The sequence below is a fragment of the Macaca fascicularis genome, chromosome 8 (genome assembly GCF_037993035.2).
Source record: "Macaca fascicularis isolate 582-1 chromosome 8, T2T-MFA8v1.1".
Taxonomy (NCBI): Eukaryota; Metazoa; Chordata; class Mammalia; order Primates; family Cercopithecidae; genus Macaca; species Macaca fascicularis.
Genome location: NC_088382.1, coordinates 121,907,027 through 121,929,371, shown reverse-complemented (window position 1 = coordinate 121,929,371; position 22,345 = coordinate 121,907,027). Strand labels below are relative to the sequence as shown.

Here is a 22,345-nt window from a genome sequence, read left to right as displayed (position 1 = left end):
ATTCTCTTACAATTGAAATATTTATTTTTATCATCACCTTGTTGCTTATATGAAACCTCCCCTCTTTTTTTTAATAGGTGATATTATTAGGTATCAGTGTCTTCCAGGATTTACTTTAGTTGGTAATGCAATTCTGACCTGCAGATTAGGAGAACGACTGCAGATGGATGGAGCACCTCCAGTTTGTCAAGGTATTCAATAGTTCTTATGGTTATCTATTTCTAAAATATTTGCTTTATGTTTAACTTAATATAGGTAAGACTGAGAAAAATCTGTTTATATAAATAAGAAATATTTAACTGGAAGCAATGCTATAAGTTTTATAACTCATATGTGCTATTTCATTTAGAAATAATCCACTGTTCATCAGATTTAACTCTAAACATCTTTGATTCTTTCAAGGGTAAATTTTTCTGGTTTAGCATGAAGTCCGTTCAACTTACTCCAATTATTTTGCTCTTCGGGGTGGGAATGGAGGTGGAGAGAAAGGGAAATCACTTAAAATAAAGGTTTCAATGTTGATTTTTTTTACTTAGAAAGAGCTTCCGATCTAACCACTAGACTTATTAAACTTTATTGAGTACCTGTTATATAATGAGGATCTGAGGAAAAAAAGCAAATAAACAAGCAAAGTAACAAAAAATAAATAAATTTTAAGTGGCCCTTGCTGTGGATGTGTCATGGAAAGGTACTATGGCAGTCATACAGGGGATAGCAGTACAGTGTTTAGGGAAAGAGACCAGGAAGCTGTAGATTCATATAATTTTTAGCCACTTATGGGGCAGGGAAAGCTTGGTGGAAGCATTGTTGCCTGAGTCATGAGATACAATTCCAAATGACAGTGAGACTTATTCTGGTAGAACAGAGCGAGAGAGAGGGTGGTCTAAGTGGCAGATACATATGCAAAGATAGAGAAGTGAAAAACAACAGGGCATGGACTTCAAGGATTCACTGCGTTAAAAGAGTAAGGCAAAGATAGACCTTGAATGATGTGCTAAGCTGTGATGTTCAAAAAACATTTACTCTTCATTTGTGTAGCCCCTAGGCCCAGAACAGAGCCTAACACACAATTATCATAAATGTTGATTAAGTTGAATACAATTGAGTTGTATTTTATTATTCTTTCTAGCTTTTTTTGGATTAATTCCTTCTTTGGGATTAATTCCTGAGAATACTGGAAATCTGTTTCCTGTGCAGTATCTTAGCTGCTATCACAAGTCTAAAGTAACTTCTGATTTTTATTCTAAACATATGATAATTGAAAGCCTTACAAGAAGATAAAAAGATTACAGGAGGCTTTGATGGTAGCAAAAAGATAAGCAGAAAAGCAGGTTTGAGGGTATAAATGGGAGCCAGTGTGAGAATTTCTCATGGTCTTAATGCTATTAGAACATCTTGAAGTTGGTTGAGAATTCTGAAGTCTATCACTTATATATTCCAGACATTTAGATGTCATTCATTCAGCTTTTTCCTTCATGTAAGGCTACTCTCTAGACCTTTAGAATTATGTAGGTTTCATATTCAGATATTTAGATACACAAATAGAGAAGACAGAGGCTCAACATTTGAGGGCTTACACATGGGAAAAAAAGTTGAGCAGACATGGGATATGTCAATGAGCCAATTATATAACTGCATTCTGTCTTGACCCCAATAAAAACTACATTGGGAGTTCTTGGAGGGCAAGCCTCTTGTTCTTATATCTGAATCCCAATTCAATAAATTTTATAAAAATTAAAGTAAATATAACATTCAGATAAGCTAGATATTTTACAATTTTTTTGTCTCTCAGACTTTCAATGTCTTATTCCCCAAATTGGAATCTCCTGTAAATTAGTAATTGAACTTGTTCTGTGTGCTGTGGAGAATATAGAAAACAGAGTAAATTTTTGTCCCTGATAACACTTCAGATACTAGCCAATTAAGTTAATAAATCATCCTTTAGAATGAGTTTATGTAGAGTTTCTCTATTAATTAGTTCACCAGGCATTTAAGCCAAAAAGCTGACTTTACATTTTTGCTTTGTTGAGTTTATTACACAAGCTTGCTAAGACAGTCATTTGGAATAGGCTAGAATTAATCTACATCGTTTTTAGTCCATTAAAATATTTTTTGTCTTTTCCTAAAAACATAGCAGTATCATTTTTGTTCTCTCTTCTTCTTTAGATGCTCTGTAGCTCTGTGTGTCTCACTTAAAACATGGAAAATAATATCAAATATGATTTTCTGTAGAGTTTGTTGTAAGTGAAATCTAATGGATGCTTCCATTTTCTGGTTTAAAAACATTGGCTCCAACTGAATCTGGGAGACTTTGAGCACTTTAAACTTTCTGGCCATCAGTTTTCTCGTATTTACAATGGGGATAAAAAGTCTACAGATTTTTAAAGTTGTGATAAGAGAGAGAATGTACCAATGGTGTTTAACAGTGTCTTAGCATATAGTTACAATCAACAAATATTTACTGTTATTCTAGGTGACTGTCAAGCTTCTTGCTATATGTTAGACAATGTGAGAATATGTTAATTTGTGTATTTGTAGTAAAGTATATTGGATCATACCACTCATTTCAATCTGTCGTAGCCACATATTTACTACTTTTTTGTCTTTGACTCATAAATTCCATATGGTTTCCAGTCTTCAGGTTTATCTTTTTCTTTTTTATGTGTTTTTAAATTTTTTGAAAAGCAATGTCAGAGTTCTCTTTTTAGGTGGAGAACAAATGACCTGATGCCAGTTATTCAATATTTTTAATCTCAAAATTATATCCATGAAGGAAAATCCTGGGTTGAAGCGGAAGGAACTGAAGTAATATCCAAAAAAAGTAGAAAATAACTCTTAGCTTTATCTATACTATATTTTAAACTCTATTATATAGTCAGTTTTCAAAAAGTCATGTATTAGTTCTGGCCAGTTTTCAAGTAGTCTTTTCTTTTCAAGTTATTAACATGTTAACAGAGCAATCATAAGCTTCCATAATCCACTATGTTACTTACTCTTTTCTACCCCTATATTTGTTGGAGACTTTATAACTCAAAATATTTAATTGTCCTTGTACCCTGAACACTATGAATATATAAGTTCTTCATCTATTTATTATTTTCCAGAAACTACATTAGTAGTTTTTGGTCCTAACTCATTCAAATAAACATGGAAAAGCAGGAATTCTTCTTAAAATGTTGCTCTAATTATTTTGAGAAACAATGCTATTTAACTCCAAAATGAAAGTTAAGGTATAGTGGTTGAATTAGGAAATGGCATGGGATGTATTTCTATTAACCAAATCATCAAAAATTATCTAGTTTACCCATTCGTTCAGTTGTCTAAATGTTCTTAGTAAGAACATTCAGCAGATAGTGCAGTCTAAGTTTAAAACTTGTTAGCAATTATGTTCATAAGACATTTTCCTATGGCCATTATGCTATTCTGACAAATAGAAAGTTCTTCCTTATATTGAAGTAAATCCTGTTTGGTGCATATTGGTTTACTTTTGCACAATGGACCATACTAAATAATTCCAATACTCTTTTCACACCACAGAACTTCAAAAAAAAAATTGTAAGAGGTTAAAATGGCATAATTTGAGTAAAAAGGGCTGGATCAACTTAGTCATACTCTTCATTCTAAATCCAAATTTAAGTAGATGTTCATAATTTTGGTCTGATACATAATGCAATTGAGGCCAACAACTAAAATTTGCTATATGTTGCAGGCTGTTAGACCATAATTATGTTGTTTTGTCAATATATAAAATATTTTCTGTGTTTTTATAAGTGTTTTTATATATGTGTATATATATGTATATGATGTTAAAGCAGAGGGATTATTATTATTATATAAAATGAGTTTGTGCTTTGGGCTATATTTATGGCCTGGAGATGGTGTAAAGAGCTGAAAGGCAACTGTGACCCAGAATTTTGTTAAATCGTCGTGGTAAATATATCCCTAATATCAGAAATGACTTTACCTGAAATGAATACTTTGAGAGAGGGCAGTTTCTCTGAGTGAGTAGAAGGTTTAAGAGAGAAGAGAGTCAGTTAAAAAGTAAGGAAAGAAAGACGTAAGGCAAAGACATAGATAAGACAGGCAGAGGTGGGAGAACATAAGATTAGGAAAGGTTGGGAAAAATGTGAAGAAAGATGAGGAATTAAATGGCTTATATTTTATTTATGTATTTATTTATGTCCAGAAAGCGGTACATCTTCCATGTAATAAAAAAATAAATCAATACTATAAATTTTTAGGTCATTCCTCCAGCTTTTGAATCATAAGTTTAATACAGCTTGTCTCTTCTAACAAATAATTCAACGTATCATCCTTATAGCTATTGAACATGAAAGCAGAATACTCAGTATCTAAAATACAGTTTTCACTGAGGCTCTAAAAACCTAGCACTATTTAATGGCATTTTTCTTTGACAGTGCTCTGTCCTGCCAATGAATTACGGCTAGATTCTACTGGAGTCATATTGAGCCCTGGATATCCTGACAGTTACCCAAATCTTCAAATGTGTGCATGGAGCATTTCAGTGGAAAAGGGTTATAATATCACCATATTTGTAGAATTCTTCCAGACAGAAAAAGAATTTGATGTTCTTCAGGTGTATGATGGTAACTAAGGGTTATATTTTTTGGATATTCATCAATTAAGTCCAAATGTTCTAATTATACATGTAAACTTTGAGTATAAACAGCTGCTTATGTGAGTTTATCTTACAAATATTTTTAGAAGCATCAACATTAAATTTCCTCCTATACTATGTGAAAATTATAGTTAGCTCCATTATTATTTTACAAATTATACATTGTTTAGCTATAGAATTAAAATGCTTAAAACAAACATTTTATGCTTTCAGTTATTGTTAATGAGGTAGATTGATGGTGAAGCAATTTAACCATATTTAATACTATTCTAAAGATACAAAATACTAAAGATGAATGAGAATATAATTAGTTTTATCTAAATTGTTTTATTATTTTCCCAAAGGACCAAATATTCAAAGTCCAGTGCTTATTTCCCTCAGTGGGGATTATTCATCTGCTTTTAATATAACAAGCAACGGTCATGAAGTATTTCTTCAGTGGTCAGCAGATCATGGCAATAACAAAAAAGGATTTCGGATAAGATATATAGGTATGTAAAACTTTTAACTTCAGGACAGATCTCTCTAGCATCTTCAGTATGATTATGATTAAGGAGCAGAGACACTACTCAGTCATGAATTCAAATCACAGCTCCTCCATTGATGGTTATTGGACAATTTACGTAACCTCTCTATTTCCTATTGTAATGATAATAATTCTACATCCCTCATATGATTTTGTAAAATATTAAAAGCATTTAGAATATTTATAACTTATATAAGTCAGTTATAAATTAAACTGCAATTTTTAATACTTAAAAAAAGGTTTGTTTTCCTTGAACTGACAAAAAATATTAATAGTGTTGCTCAGCTGTGTGTTATCTGAACTATTTAATAACTCCTTTAAATTACAGGTTTAAACAGAGGATAAACAACAGTGGTCAAAATCTTTGTTTTAATTTTTATCCATCTATTTGTGATACTTGTTAAAATATCTTAAATATTGAAAGAGAGGGTAACAAACACATCATTTACAAGCCTTCAGTTTTTAAAAAACAGAAATGTTTTGTCACTACTGCTTTTCCTTGCACAATATTTAGAAAGATGTAGGCTGGAAATTCTTTTTAATACCAAGGTGACATAGATTTTTCTATGTCTTCCTGTTTATAAGGTCTACTCATACTGAACCAATAAGGAATTTCTTGTTGAGTAAATGTACATAAATAGTCCTCCATTATGTGAAGGTTATGTTCCTTTTGTTAACTGCCCTTCTAAATCATGTCAGAGACCATTCTAAATCATGTCAGAGGCCATGGATATGTGCTCAATAGCAGAATCCCTCGGAATCAGTCAGCTGTCTCTTTCTATACCGTGTTCACACAGTGCCTCCCAAATCATGTGTCATTGGTAATCAGTACAACTGAAAATTGCTTTTATAAATGTTTTATAAACAACTCTGACACTATGATTCTGGGAATAGACAGATAAATTCTGAATTTCAGTTCTAAAAAGTATACTCTTGAATTTTACTCATTTATACAAATTTACAACTACATATAAAATGTATGAATAGAATAATTCTGTTCAATTCCCTTGATTTTAAAACTCTGAGATGATAGTTTGATTTTAATTTATTAATAATTTGTATTTTACATATTAGAATAACTTGTCACTGACAGCCTATTACTACTATGTACATAATTGTATCCTACAATAAGTTTCTATTACATTGAAAATAATTTATTATGCAATCAAAGTAGAAGTGTTTTAAAAAATTGAAATGTGACCAGGCACGGTGGCTCATGCCTGTGATCCCAGTACTTTGGGAGACTGAGGAAGGTGGATTGTCTGAGGTCAGGAGTTCGAGACCAGCCTGGCCAACATAGTGAAACCCCCTCTCTACTAAAAATACAAAAAATTAGCTAGGCGTGGTAGTGGGCACCTGTAATCTCACTTACTAGGGAGGTTGAGGCAGGAGAATCACTTGACTCCAGGAGGTGGGGGTTGCAGTGAGCTGAGATCGCGCCATTGGACTCCAGCTTGGCAACAAGAGCAAAACTTCTCAAAAAAAAAAAAAAAAGAAAAGAAAAAGAAAAGAAATATAGGGTATAACCAGTCATCTTGAAGAATTTTCATTATTGAGCTTATGTTTCTGTAATATGAACAATGTAAATGTCTTTTTATTAAACTTTTGCCCAAATAGGGCATTTAAAAGTCAGCACATTAAATTCATGATACATAATATAAAACTACCCAAATTAAACAATTATAAGCATTAGATTAACCGTGTTATAGACCAATCCTTGTTCTTATTATTTCTGACAAACTTGGATATAAATATAATGCAAATATCACTTTTAGCCCCCAAGAACAGCTTGACATATTGAATATGTATTTTTGCCTTTAGAAATGACAGGTTATGACATATATATCCTAAGTCCAATTTTTTTCTTACTATTTACCCCCAAAGCCCCATTTTTCTCAGATGAATTCACTAAAGTTTCAAAAGGTAAATGGAACCTGCTATGCTGAATATTCTCAAAAGTACATATATATGAAAAAGCTATTTGACATTATCTGTTGGCATTTCAAACATCAGGAGATGAAAAACTTTTTTATTTTATTGGCAATTTCTATCATAATATGTAAACGCTCTTGACAGATTGGAAACCCTTTAATAGACTGGGAAAGAGGATTATGGAATGTGGGGTATTATTTTAGACATCAACCAAAATGAAATGTATGACCTAACATGATAGAGGTGTCTGGATATAACTTCGAAGTGACATGTAAACGACATGCTCTAAAATATTGCTACCAAGGCTGTGGCATTTAGGTCCCCCAAATGACAGGAAATGCAGTTTCCAAAATTCATTTAGATATTTGTTGGGCTTTTGAACCTCCAGGGTGTTTTGAAAATACATTTCAATTCAGAAGACGTTTTAGGTGACAATATAAATTGGAAGAAAGCTCAGAGTTAATTATGTCTCCCAAAAGTTATGTCAGTAGATTATTTTCAAAAGAGGATACAGCACAATATGAAGTTCATATGAATTAAAATTTATATAGATGACCACTGACCTACTTTTAAGCACTAGTCACTGTATAGGTATTTATCACTTTGGGTAATAACTTCTGGGTCATTAATTAAACAGCATTTTTTTCTTTTGAAAAGCTTTCTACTGTAGTACACCAGAATCCCCACCTCATGGATATATTATCAGTCAGACAGGTGGGCAGCTTAACAGTGTGGTCCGTTGGGCCTGTGATCGAGGATTCCGACTTGTTGGAAAAAGCAGTGCTGTGTGCAGAAAGTCTTCCTATGGGTATCATGCATGGGATGCGCCGGTTCCTGCCTGTCAAGGTGAAGTATATTATGCCAAAATGAACAAAAACATTAATATGAGATTAGCACCATTTAACTTTTTTATATGGATCACTAACATTTCTGAGAATAGAAATATTCGGAAGCCTATTGTGAACCCTTTCCTAAAAACAAGGCATAACATCGCAGAATGATACATTCCAAGGGAAAGATACATACTGTTCTATAATTCTTCATTATTGTTATTCAACTTATATGCCTTGACTTTTTCCCCGTGTATGCATACTTTATTCATACATCCTCCATTCCAGTTACTTTGTTGTCATACAGTTATTGAAACAGAGAGGGAGACTGAGTTAATGTGAAGTCTACAGAGAGGTAATAGAGAATAAGAATGGGCAAGTACACTGAAGACTGAGTTTCACTCTTAGCATGCAAAATTTGCTCTCACAGCAACAAATTTAAAAGCAAAATGTAACCCACTAGTTATTTTTTTCTTCAGTGGTACAGGTAGCAGAACAGAGATATCAGAGATACGTTTTTTATTTTTCTTTGTATTTTGTCAAAAATCGAGGCACTGAGCATTATATCATGCCGCAAAAAGAATAACAAGCTTGTTAATCAAAAAATGGCATGTTTTAGAGTTTTTGATTAAGACTTGTTTTTATGGGAGGCTGAGGCCAGAGAATGACTTCAACCCAGGAGGCTGAGGTTGCAGTGAACTGAGATTGCAACACTGAAATTGCACTCCAGCTTGGGCAACAAGAACGAAACTCGGTCTCAAAAAAAAAAGGCTTGTTTTAAATAGTAGTTGAGTCTCTTACCCAAGGGTAACCATAGTCATAAAGACAAGTTCAACATCAGCTGCATAGAAAAGTTAATGTCATTGGACTTTGAAAATTTTAAAATACTTAATTCATTACATTATTTTATCAAGATGAAAATTAATTTTGTATTTTATTTAACTCTACTCATCATGTAAATATACAGATAGCAACTTTGAACTTTCACATGAAAAAATGCAGGATACTCTAGGTTAATAAATAAGAAGTCTTATTAGCTATTTTTTGGTGGGCATTTATAAAAAACAAAAAAAGTAAGATAGGTAATTAAAATTTAAAATCAACCATTAGCAAGTTAAAATTGACTAAGGAATAGGTATTAGCAGACACTTGAAATGGCTTCTTTTACCTATTAGAGTGCAATTTGTAATTCATAAAAAGATAGCTTTCAAAGGCATATGTAAACAAATTCAAAATGAAAGAATTATTGTTTCTTGTGTTGATGCAAGGAAACATTAATCACTTACTAGAATTCTGGGAAGCACCATTACCTTAATGGGTTGTCAACACTGAAGGCATTTACTTCATGCGGAATAGATACATTTTAATAACGTATTAAAACGACTGCTTTCCTTCGACTAATGAATAGCAGGAGTATTTATAGTTTCTTAGTATTAACTAATTTCCCAGAATTAGTTTGGGAAAGAATTTTGATCTCAAATTTCGTAATAGAATTTAAAAATATAAAATAAGCTTATATCATATATATTTTAAATAACCATTAAAATGCTCCAAATTTTATTTTTTTAATTTTAAACTTTTTTATTTTAGTTATATAATGGTTACTTTTATTTATATTTATATGCACACATAAACATACACACCTCTATGAGGCACATATATAATTCTTAAGAAATATTTTGTGAGAATAATTGACTATCTTGTAAAATAAAAATACCCCATGCTTTCTGAAATTTGAAATTGCTTTGTAGAATTAGTGCTATAATTTCATTGAAATTTACATATGGAGTCATTTTTTCGATGTCCTTAATTTAAAATTATTTTACAATTTGAATAGGAAATGAGATATTTGGTAAAATAAAATGATAAAATATATGTAAATCATGCAGCCATTTCCAAAAATTTGTCTTTTCTAATTGTTAAAACAGAAAAAGATTATGAAAAAATACTCATAGGATATGACCTCTATTTGGACATAACTAATTGAAATGAAACGTTTATATGTCATTTGGAAGAGCTATTTGCATAATGCACCTTTTATTTCAAATTTATTTTGCATTTTTCAGTCATTTTTCTTTTTCTTGCCTCTTAGGTCTTCTTATACATCCTTACTTTTGAGCTATAAAGTTACACAATGTGAGCATAAAGGTAGAAAATTAGTCAGCTGTATCTATTTGGGTTTGGTCAGGTGTTTTATTTATTTTTGTTCTCATCAAACAACCATTTATTGATCCCCCCCGCAAAGATTAAACCATCCCCATGCATACAATTAAGTATTATGTAGTGTGATGTGGAAACTCACTTTGTATTCTCTGTCTCACTTTTAATTTGTGATTTCCTGAGAGTTGTATAGACAAGTCTCTTTTACAACCACTCAATTATGATGACTTTTCTTCTGAACTGGATTTATTTTCTTTCTTTTCTTCTTTTAAAAAAAATTAGTTGAGAAGTTAAATTATAAGCTATCCACAGGCACACGAATTGTCCCATTATTTTGGAACGTTGTCTCTTTTTAGTTCTAAAATGAAACCATGTTTTACTAAACATATATGTGGAATCTATACTATTTAACTATACCTCTTTTTACTTTGACCTAGATTCAATCTGTACTACACCAACAATGAATAGTTAATTTTTAAAAATCAGTAAATACATGATCTTTGGCAGGGAGATTGTGTATAACAACTTGAAATTCCCAAAAGTTCTAAGTGAAAATGTAAACACTGCTTTAACAGACATCAGGGAACCATTTACTTTCCAACACTATTTTAGAGGTTCCGTAATTAGAAAGCAGGGATAATAACATAATTACATGAGATTGCATATACAATTTAAGTCAGCATTACAGCTTTTCTGTTCATAATTTACAGGTTACTAAATTACAAAAGATCAGCTATTCAGCAGTAGGGATTCTGCCATTCAGTTTTGACAATTTTGCATAGATTTCACTGAGATTTTTCATTTTATATTTAATTCACATGGGTTAATGAAAATTAAGCAGCAAAATGGTAGATTTTATGAGAGAAGTGGAAACAATTTTTGGTTGAAATGGAAGATGGGTGAACAGTACACAGCATTTATAATATTTAAACTAAACTCATATCTTTCTGTACTTTATTTCTTCTGTTATGTGAGAAAATACAAATCTGTAATTCTTTGTATGAAACCTGTAAGCTAGATATCTTTCATAATACAGAAGCCTTCTTATTTTATAACAATAATGCAATACATATGTCAGATATTACATAACTCCAGTTGGTTCTAGGACGACACTCATATTCAAATACATTAGTCTTTCTGTGGAGATACGTATAAATATGTACTCTGAGTGTGATACATAAAGATACACATAGGCCAGGTGCAGTGGTTCATGCCTGTAATCCCAGAACTTTGGAAGGTAGAGGGCGCTGGACTGCTTGAGCCTAGGAGTTTGAGACCAGCCTGGCCAACCAAGATGGCCGAATAGGAACAGCTCCAGTCTCCAACTCCCAGCGCGAGCGACACAGAAGACCGGTGATTTCTGCATTTTCAACTGAGGTACTGGGTTCATCTCACTGGGGAGTGCCAGACGATCGGTGCTGGTCAGCTGCTGCAGCCCGACCAGCGAGAGCTGAAGCAGGGCGAGGCATTGCCTCACCTGGGAAGCGCAAGGGGGAAGGGAATCCCTTTTCCTAGCCAGGGGAACTGAGACACACAACACCTGGAAAATCGGGTAACTCCCACCCCAATACTGCGCTTTAAGCAAACAGGCACACCAGGAGATCATATCCCACACCTGGCCGGGAGGGTCCCACACCCACGGAGCCTCCCTCATTGCTAGCACAGCAGTCTGTGATCTACCGGCAAGGCAGCAGCGAGGCTGGGGGAGGGGCGCCTGCCATTGCTGAGGCTTAAGTAGGTAAACAAAGCTGCTGGGAAGCTCGAACTGGGTGGAGCTCACAGCAGCTCAAGGAAACCTGCCTGTCTCTGTAGACTCCACCTCTGGGGACAGGGCAATAACAAACGCAGCCGAAACCTCTGCAGATGCAAACAACTCTGTCTGACAGCTTTGAAGAGAGCAGTGGATCTCCCAACACGGAGGTTGAGATCTGAGAAGGGACAGACTCCCTGCTCAAGTGGGTCCCTGACCCCTGAGTAGCCTAACTGGGAGACATCCCCCACTAGGGGCAGTCTGACACCCCACACCTCACAGGGTGGAGTACACCCCTGAGAGGAAGCTTCCAAAGCAAGAATCAGGCAGGTACACTCGCTGTTCAGAAATATTCTATCTTCTGCAGCCTCTGCTGCTGATACCCAGGCAAACAGGGTCTGGAGTGGACCTCAAGCAATCTCCAACGGAGATTGAAGGTCCTGACTGTTAGAAGGAAAACTATCAAACAGGAAGGACACCTACACCAAAACCCCATCAGTACATCACCATCATCAAAGACCAGAGGCAGATAAAACCACAAAGATGGGGAAAAAGCAGGGCAGAAAAGCTGGAAATTCAAAAAATAAGAGCGCATCTCCCCCGGCAAAGGAGCGCAGCTCATCGCCAGCAACGGATCAAAGCTGGACGGAGAATGACTTTGACGAGATGAGAGAAGAAGGCTTCAGTCCATCAAATTTCTCAGAGCTAAAGGAGGAATTACGTACCCAGTGCAAAGAAACTAAAAATCTTGAAAAAAAAGTGGAAGAATTGATGGCTAGAGTAATTAATGCAGAGAAGGTCATAAACGAAATGAAAGAGATGAAAACCATGACACGAGAAATACGTGACAAATGCACAAGCTTCAGTAACCGACTCGATCAACTGGAAGAAAGAGTATCAGCGATTGAGGATCAAATGAATGAAATGAAGCGAGAAGAGAAACCAAAAGAACAAAGAAGAAAAAGAAATGAACAAAGCCTGCAAGAAGTATGGGATTATGTAAAAAGACCAAATCTATGTCTGATTGGGGTGCCTGAAAGTGAGGGGGAAAATGGAACCAAGTTGGAAAACACTCTTCAGGATATCATCCAGGAGAACTTCCCCAACCTAGTAGGGCAGGCCAACATTCAAATCCAGGAAATACAGAGAACACCACAAAGATACTCCTCGAGAAGAGGAACTCCAAGACACATAATTGCCAGATTCACCAAAGTTGAAATGAAGGAAAAAATCTTAAGGGCAGCCAGAGAGAAAGGTCGGGTTACCCACAAAGGGAAGCCCATCAGACTAACAGCAGATCTCTCGGCAGAAACTCTACAAGCCAGAAGAGAGTGGGGGCCAATATTCAACATTCTTAAAGAAAAGAATTTTCAACCCAGAATTTCATATCCAGCCAAACTAAGTTTCATAAGTGAAGGAGAAATAAAATCCTTTACAGATAAACAAATGCTTAGAGATTTTGTCACCACTAGGCCTGCCTTACAAGAGACCCTGAAGGAAGCACTCAACATGGAAAGGAACAACCGGTACCAGCCATTGCAAAAACATGCCAAAATGTAAAGACCATCGAGGCTAGGAAGAAACTGCATGAACTAACGAGCAAAATAACCAGTTAATATCATAATGGCAGGATCAAGTTCACACATAACAATCTTAACCTTAAATGTAAATGGACTAAATGCTCCAATTAAAAGACACAGACTGGCAAACTGGATAAAGAGTCAAGACCCATCAGTCTGCTGTATTCAGGAGACCCATCTCACACGCAGAGTCATACATAGGCTCAAAATAAAGGGATGGAGGAAGATCTACCAAGCAAATGGAGAACAAAAACAAGCGGGGGTTGCAATACTAGTCTCTGATAAAACAGACTTTAAACCATCAAAGATCAAAAGAGACAAAGAAGGCCATTACATAATGGTAAAGGGATCAGTTCAACAGGAAGAGCTAACTATCCTAAATATATATGCACCCAATACAGGAGCACCCAGATTCATAAAGCAAGTCCTTAGAGACTTACAAAGAGACTTAGACTCCCATACAATAATAATGGGAGACTTCAACACTCCACTGTCAACATTAGACAGATCAACGAGACAGAAAGTTAACAAGGATATCCAGGAATTGAACTCATCTCTGTAGCAAGGAGACCTAATAGACATCTATAGAACTCTCCACCCCAAATCAACAGAATATACATTCTTCTCAGCACCACATCGTACTTACTCCAAAATCCACCACGTAATAGGAAGTAAAGCACTCCTCAGCAAATGTACAAGAACAGAAATTATAACAAACTGTCTCTCAGACCACAGTGCAATCAAACTAGAACTCAGGACTAAGAAACTCAATCAAAACCGCTCAACTACATGGAAACTGAACAACCTGCTCCTGAATGACTACTGGGTACATAACAAAATGAAGGCAGAAATAAAGATGTTCTTTGAAACCAATGAGAACAAAGATACAACATACCAGAATCTCTGGGACACATTTAAAGCAGTGTGTAGAGGGAAATTTATAGCACTAAATGCCCACAAGAGAAAGCAGGAAAGATCTAAAATTGACACTCTAACATCGCAATTAAAAGAACCAGAGAAGCAAGAGCAAACACATTCGAAAGCTAGCAGAAGGCAAGAAATAACTAAGATCAGAGCAGAACTGAAGGAGATAGAGACACAAAAAACCCTCCAAAAAATCAATGAATCCAGGAGTTGGTTTTTGGAAAAGATCAACAAAATTGACAGACCACTAGCCAGACTAATAAAGAAGAAAAGAGAGAAGAATCAAATCGACGCAATTAAAAATGATAAAGGGGATATCACCACCGACCCCACAGAAATACAAACTACCATCAGAGAATACTATAAACACCTCTACGCAAATACACTGGAAAATCTAGAAGAAATGGATAATTTCCTGGACACCTACACTCTTCCAAGACTAAACCAGGAAGAAGTTGAATCCCTGAATAGACCAATAGCAGGCTCTGAAATTGAGGCAATAATTAATAGCCTACCAACCAAAAAAAGTCCAGGACCAGATGGATTCACAGCTGAATTCTACCAGAGTTACAAGGAGGAGTTGGTACCATTCCTTCTGAAACTATTCCAATCAATAGAAAAAGAGGGAATCCTCCCTAACTCATTTTATGAGGCCAACATCATCCTGATACCAAAGCCTGGCAGAGACACAACAAAAAAAGAGAATTTTAGACCAATATCCCTGATGAACATCGATGCAAAAATCCTCAATAAAATACTGGCAAACCGGATTCAGCAACACATCAAAAAGCTTATCCACCATGATCAAGTGGGCTTCATCCCTGGGATGCAAGGCTGGTTCAACATTTGCAAATCAATAAACATAATCCAGCATATGAACAGAACCAAAGACAAGAACCACATGATTATCTCAACTGATGCAGAAAAGGCTTTTGACAAAATTCAACAGCCCTTCATGCTAAAAACGCTCAATAAATTCGGTATTGATGGAATGTACCTCAAAATAATAAGAGCTATTTATGCCAAACCCACAGCCAATATCATACTGAATGGGCAAAAACTGGAAAAATTCCCTTTGAAAACTGGCACAAGACAGGGATGCCCTCTCTCACCACTCCTATTCAACATAGTGTTGGAAGTTCTGGCTAGGGCAATTAGGCAAGAGAAAGAAATCAAGGATATTCAGTTAGGAAAAGAAGAAGTCAAATTGTCCCTGTTCGCAGATGACATGATTGTATATTTAGAAAACCCCATTGTCTCAGCCCAAAATCTCCTTAAGCTGATAAGCAACTTCAGCAAAGTCTCAGGATACAAAATTAATGTGCAAAAATCACAAGCATTCTTACACACCAGTAACAGACAAACAGAGAGCCAAATCAGGAATGAACTTCCATTCAGAATTGCTTCAAAGAGAATCAAATACCTAGGAATCCAACTTACAAGGGATGTAAAGGACCTCTTCAAGGAGAACTACAAACCACTGCTCAGTGAAAGAAAAGAGGACACAAACAAATGGAAGAACATACCATGCTCATGGATAGGAAGAATCAATATCGTGAAAATGGCCATACTGCCCAAGGTAATTTATAGATTCAATACCATCCCCATCAAGCTACCAATGAGTTTCTTCACAGAATTGGAAAAAACTGCTTTAAAGTTCATATGGAACCAAAAAAGAGCCCGCATCTCCAAGACAATCCTAAGTCAAAAGAACAAAGCTGGAGGCATCACGCTACCTGACTTCAAACTATACTACAAGGCTACAGTAACCAAAACAGCATGGTACTGGTACCAAAACAGAGATATAGACCAATGGAACAGAACAGAGTCCTCAGAAATAATACCACACATCTACAGCCATCTGATCTTTGACAAATCTGAGAGAAACAAGAAATGGGGAAAGGATTCCCTATTTAATAAATGGTGCTGGGAAAATTGGCTAGCCATAAGTAGAAAGCTGAAACTGGATCCTTTCCTTACTCCTTATACGAAAATTAATTCAAGATGGATTAGAGACTTAAATGTTAGACCTAATACCATAAAAATCCTAGAGGAAAACCTAGGTAGTACCATTCAGGACATAGGCATGGGCAAAGACTTCATGTCTAAAACACCAAAAGCAATGGCAGCAAAAGCCAAAATTGACAAATGGGATCTCATTAAACTAAAGAACTTCTGCACAGCAAAAGAAACTACCATCAGAGTGAACAGGCAACCTACAGAATGGGAGAAAATTTTTGCAATCTACTCATCTGACAAAGGGCTAATATCCAGAACCTACAAAAAACTGAAACACATTTACAAGAAAAAAACAAACAACCCCATCAAAAAGTGGGCAAAGGATATGAACAGACATTTCTCAAAAGAAGACATTCATACAGCCAACAGACACATGAAAAAATGCTCATCATCACTGGCCATCAGAGAAATGCAAATCAAAACCACAATGAGATACCATCTCACACCAGTTAGAATGGCGATCATTAAAAAGTCAGGAAACAACAGGTGCTGGAGAGGATGTGGAGAAATAGGAACACTTTTACACTGTTGGTGGGATTGTAAACTAGTTCAACCATTATGGAAAACAGTATGGCGATTCCTCAAGGATCTAGAACTACATGTACCATATGACCCAGCCATCCCATTACTGGGTATATACCCAAAGGATTATAAATTATGCTGCTATAAAGACACATGCACACGTATGTTTATTGCAGCACTATTCACAATAGCAAAGACTTGGAATCAACCCAAATGTCCATCAGTGACAGATTGGATTAAGAAAATGTGGCACATATACACCATGGAATACTATGCAGCCATCAAAAAGGATGGGTTTGTATCCTTTGTAGGGACATGGATGCAACTGGAAACCATCATTCTTAGCAAACTATCACAAGAACAGAAAACCAAACACCACAGGTGGGAACTGAACAATGAGATCACTTGGACTCAGGAAGGGGAACATCACACACCGGGGCCTATCATGGGGAGGGGGGAGGGGGGAGGGATTGCATTGGGAGTTATACCTGATGTAAATGATGAGTTGATGGGTACAGCACACCAACATGGCACAAGTATACATATGTAACAAACCTGCACGTTATGCACATGTACCCTACAACTTAAAGTATAATAATAATAAATAAATTTAAAAAAAAAAAAAAGTACAAATATTAGCTGGACCTGGTGGTGTGTGCCTGTGATCCTAGATACTCAGGAGGTTGAAGGTAGGAGGACTGCCTGAGCCCAGGAGGCAGAGGCTGCAGTGAGCCAAGATCCCGCCACCGACTCCAGCCTGGGAAAAAGAGTAGGACCATGTCTCAAACAAACAATTGGCCAGGTATGGTGGCACACACCTGTAGTCCCAGCTACCAGTGTGCTGAGGTATGAGTATTGCACTCCAGCCAGGTGACAGATTGAGACCCCTGTCTCCAAAAAAAAAAAAAAAAAAAAAAAGAAAAAGAAAGAAAGAAAATCTGACTTTAATTGAGGTATTGCTACCAAATATATACTTTGAAAGATATGTATATATTATTTGAAAGATTATGTGGTTTTTCTTTTTGTAAATGCCAATTGTGTACTTATAGGGCAAAAATGGTTAAAAAAATCAATTTTAGGGGATTTTTCTGTAGTCTTTTAAAGTTATAAGGTATAAAATATCTTATATACAACAAACTAAATGAATATAAAATTTTACATTATTATTACATCATAGTAAAACTAATTTTCACCTAAATCAAATGTATTGTAGATAAAAATCAAGACATCTAAGACACATCAGTGAAATTCAGGAAGATCCTAACTAGGTTTTTAAGACAGTAAGTCCTGGCCTTGTATTTATTAAACATATCCAATATACACGATACTTTGTGGATGGTGCCCCAGCTCATACATTTTGGCTGTTCCTAAGACAGAAATAGACAGCTTTCAGGTAAAATAAATCTATTTGTTTTATTCCTGGCCAAAATGATGATGCATATTGGTTGCCACTCTCTTTAAAATATTTAATATTTATCTGTCAAATTGAATTAATGAAACTTCCTATATGATGGTCCAGTCATGGGCTTGCATTAGAGATACTCTTTACCTAACTTGCGTTCTCATATAATCCATACGAATGCTGATAACCATACACATGATAACCAGAAACTAAGTAAGAAACCAAGAAATAAAGCATTAACAATGTATGGATTCATCAATTTGTAAGCATTACTAAATAGGAGTTTGGAATAACTTATTCAAAATTTATGGTTCAGAGAGTATTTCTTTGAGATATTCTGAGATTGTTTCAGAGGTATAAAAAAAAAATCCCCATTAGTTTTGCATGTTTTACAGTTCAGACTTACCTAATAAATTAAACATTTTTCTGTTTATATGATTTTTCATGTGTGTATTTATTCTAGCAATTTCCTGTGGGATTCCTAAAGCTCCAACAAATGGAGGAATACTAACAACAGACTACTTGGTAGGAACGCGAGTTACTTATTTTTGTAATGATGGATATCGATTGTCATCCAAGGAACTTACCACAGCTGTATGCCAATCAGATGGAACATGGAGCAATCATAACAAGACCCCTCGCTGTGTTGGTATGTGTGTCAAGGGAATTTCATCACTTGTTCTTCGTTTGGTATTTTATATGATCTGAAATTTTATGTATTGTAGAATTGTAAAAACCAATTCCTAAACTGAAATGTGATGTCTAAGACAGAAATAAAAGTTAAGTAAGCTATATTGTACCATGAGGTACTAGAAGACAGTACAAGGACTTTTCAATCATTTTTGGAAACCTCAGAATACTTATGTCAAAAAAGGCACTTTTATTTTATACAATAAAGTTTTATTTTGTAAAAAGTCATCCTTTAGTCAACATGTGTTTTCAGTACATGATCCCTTGAGAAAAATTTTTAAAGATTGTGTTAATAAAATGATACTTTGACATATTCCACTCTGATTTTTATAAGGTTAAATAATGTTGCAGAAATTATCCATAACTTTAAACTTTTGTTGATATTCTTCTGGTTACTTACACTTAGAAGAGTTCCTATTGCTGTCGCTATTACTTCACTAGGTAAATAAGTTTACGTAATGATAAGACATTAATTCTGGTAAAGATTTGGTAGCAAAAAAATAGAAAATGTTGATTTAAATAAATTATTGAATTTTCTCTATATTTCAATTTTTTTTCCCATTTAGTACTAACATTTCCACTTAGCTGTGATTTCATTTAAATTGAAGATTGTTCAATTGTTTGCACTCTCAGAATAGGTATCTAATAAGGCTTCTACTTACCTTGAAAAAGTTTTGAATTAACTAAAGTTGATATCATGACTCTTGCATAAAAAGGCCATTCTCATCAAAAAAATTTCCTCAAAATATAGTCTTTTCTAAAGTTATAAAGAAATAAGGGAGTAGAGGTAAGCCAACAATTGGGATTCTAAGTAGGTAGAATAATAAGTACAAGACTGAATTGTGAAACCATTGAGTGTGTTCAAGAACTTCCAGCAATACCATATAGCTAGGGGAATGGAAAATATCAACATGCAAAAGAAATAAAGAACAAATGCTAGAGGACTTTGTATAATGCAATAGTAAGCGAATTAAGGCAGTGGAGATGTAAAGAATGGCATAGATGTTAAGATATAGTGATTTGTTAGCACTTATACCCTTTGGTTTTTGTATAGTTGTTACATGTCCAAGCATCAATTCCTTTACCTTGGAACATGGAAGATGGCGAATTGTGAATGGCTCCCATTATGAATACAAAACGAAGGTAGTTTTCAGCTGTGACCCTGGTTATCATGGACTAGGTCCTGCTTCCATCGAATGTCTTCCTAATGGTACTTGGAGTTGGAGAAATGAAAGACCATATTGCCAAAGTAAGTATACACTTTGCTAAACTTATTTCATAAGCTATGTTTGGTTATCAAATTGTTTGAATCAGTTCCTTTTACAAACACACTAGATCAATAATTGGATGACATTACTAATATGGCCATTTATTCTCATTACATTTTTAAATTTTCTAGCTATGTTTCTATGTATTAGTAAACGCTTTTCTAGCAAATAGAAAAGCATAGGCTTTCGATTAAGAAATCTAGTGTTTGAATTGTAGATCTATTACCTACTTTAACAATGAAGTGCTGTTTACTTACTACTTGACAGACACTGCTTTTAGTCCTTTACATGTTTTATACTCATTTGGTTTAAAAAAAAAAAAAAAAAAAAAAAACCCTTTGCCCCAGATGTAATAATTCTATTAAAGTCACGGAGCTTATAAATGATAGAGAAATGATATTTGACCAAGTAGTCTGACTAAAACCCTTGACTTTTTATCATGTTATATCGTGTTTATTTTCTCTGATTCCAAATTCTAAAACTAGAAAATCTTAAAACTAGAAAATTATGACACTTGTTGTGTAGAGTTACTGCAAACATTTAATGGTATGACACAATTGAAATACCAGCTATAACCACATCCTCAGTAAATACTATTGAATCAAATTGAGCAGTTAAGGCATTTTATTTCCATACATTTTAATAATATAAATGGCCAATATCTAATATACATAAGCTAACAGAACATAGGATATTCAGGTGAAATACCTTGAACTCCCTTTCTTACTTTTATTTATTGTCTATTTTGATTCAAGAAATATGCTAGGTGAAAATTCAGCCTTTTAATTAGTGTCTAACACAACTCTATGGTGTATGTTGTTTAGAGACCCATGATTTATAAACAAACTAATAGAGAGGTCAAAAGTCTACATAGGGTTATTATGATTAAGAAGTTTAACATAGCAGACAACTATGTTATGTGTAATAAGTACACAAGTATCTGATATTATTTTATTTATGAATATTCACTGATTTGAAATTTATTTTTTGAATCTCTATATCAGTATAGAATTTTTTGGTTGCCCTGTGTTCCAAGATAATCATATTAATGAATTAAAGTATTGAAATAGATTTCAAAATTATATTTAATATTATAAAAGTATGCTATCATCTGTATTTCTATTTTTTGTTCTTTTTTTCGAGAAAGAGTCTTGCTGTGTTTCCCAGGCTGAAGTGCAGTGGCACGATTTTGGCTCACTGCAACCTCTGCCTCCCAGGTTCAAGCAATTCTGTCAGCCTCTGCAGTAGCTGTGATTACAGATGCCCACCACCACGCCTGGCTATTTTTTTTCTGTATTTTCAGTAGAGACGGGGTTTCACCATGTTGGCCAGGCTGGTCTGGAACTCCTGACCTTAAGTGATCTGCCCTCCTCAGCCTTCCAAAGTGCTGAGATTATAGGCATGATCCACTGCACACAGGCTGTATTTCTAAATTTTTGTATTAGTCCTCCAAGTTTTCTCTGACTGCAGACTCCTTGTTTTTCCAAATTATTGTTTAAAAAGAATAATTTGTTTTTAAAGGGCACGTGGATAGGAATATTTCATAGCTAGGTAATTATTATCTACAACAGAAACACTAATTTAATCAGCTTTCAACAAATGTTTGTCTCGTTCTATTGTGTTAGATTCTTTATTATGTAGAATGGTTTAAATGATAAGTAAGATTGGATTACTGCCTACAGGTAAGAATGAGGGAATGGCAAGGGATTTAGGAATTGCAATTGGTTGAGAAAAATAAAAGAATAGTATTTTTTCTCCAGTCTTCCATTTAATCATCTTTAAAATGAAAATAATATAAATATTAGAATTAATAATAATATTAGTATATCATAATATTAATATCCACCTCAAATGATTTTTTGGGGGGATAAGCTCAAAACCTTTAGTACATTTTAAATTTGATATGCAACTCTTGAAAGTTTGCAAGTTTTCTAATTCTCTACCTGACAGCTATCTAAAACTTAATACTGAAAGCCTAGACAGTTTTTTTGAGCATTACACAAATGAAAACACTAATAATAGCACCAAATATATAATACGTGCCCAATGAACATGATCTGTTTTGTTTTTATGCTAGAATGACATAAAAATTTGTGGTCTTCA

General features: G+C 34.7%; 1 protein-coding gene across 6 annotated transcripts in view; it reads left to right on the top strand.

Moving 5' to 3' along the window:
- CSMD3 (CUB and Sushi multiple domains 3) overlaps positions 1-22,345 on the top strand; it is a 1,225,248-nt gene that overhangs the window by 1,128,747 nt on the left and 74,156 nt on the right. For all 6 annotated transcript variants that reach the window (XM_045398613.2, XM_045398612.2, XM_045398610.2 and 3 more), the window contains 6 exons: positions 78-191; positions 4,419-4,607; positions 4,984-5,130; positions 7,755-7,943; positions 18,748-18,933; positions 20,029-20,223. In XM_045398613.2, the coding sequence (XP_045254548.2) occupies positions 78-191; positions 4,419-4,607; positions 4,984-5,130; positions 7,755-7,943; positions 18,748-18,933; positions 20,029-20,223 (1,020 nt within the window). The remainder of the gene's footprint in view (positions 1-77; positions 192-4,418; positions 4,608-4,983; positions 5,131-7,754; positions 7,944-18,747; positions 18,934-20,028; positions 20,224-22,345) is intronic.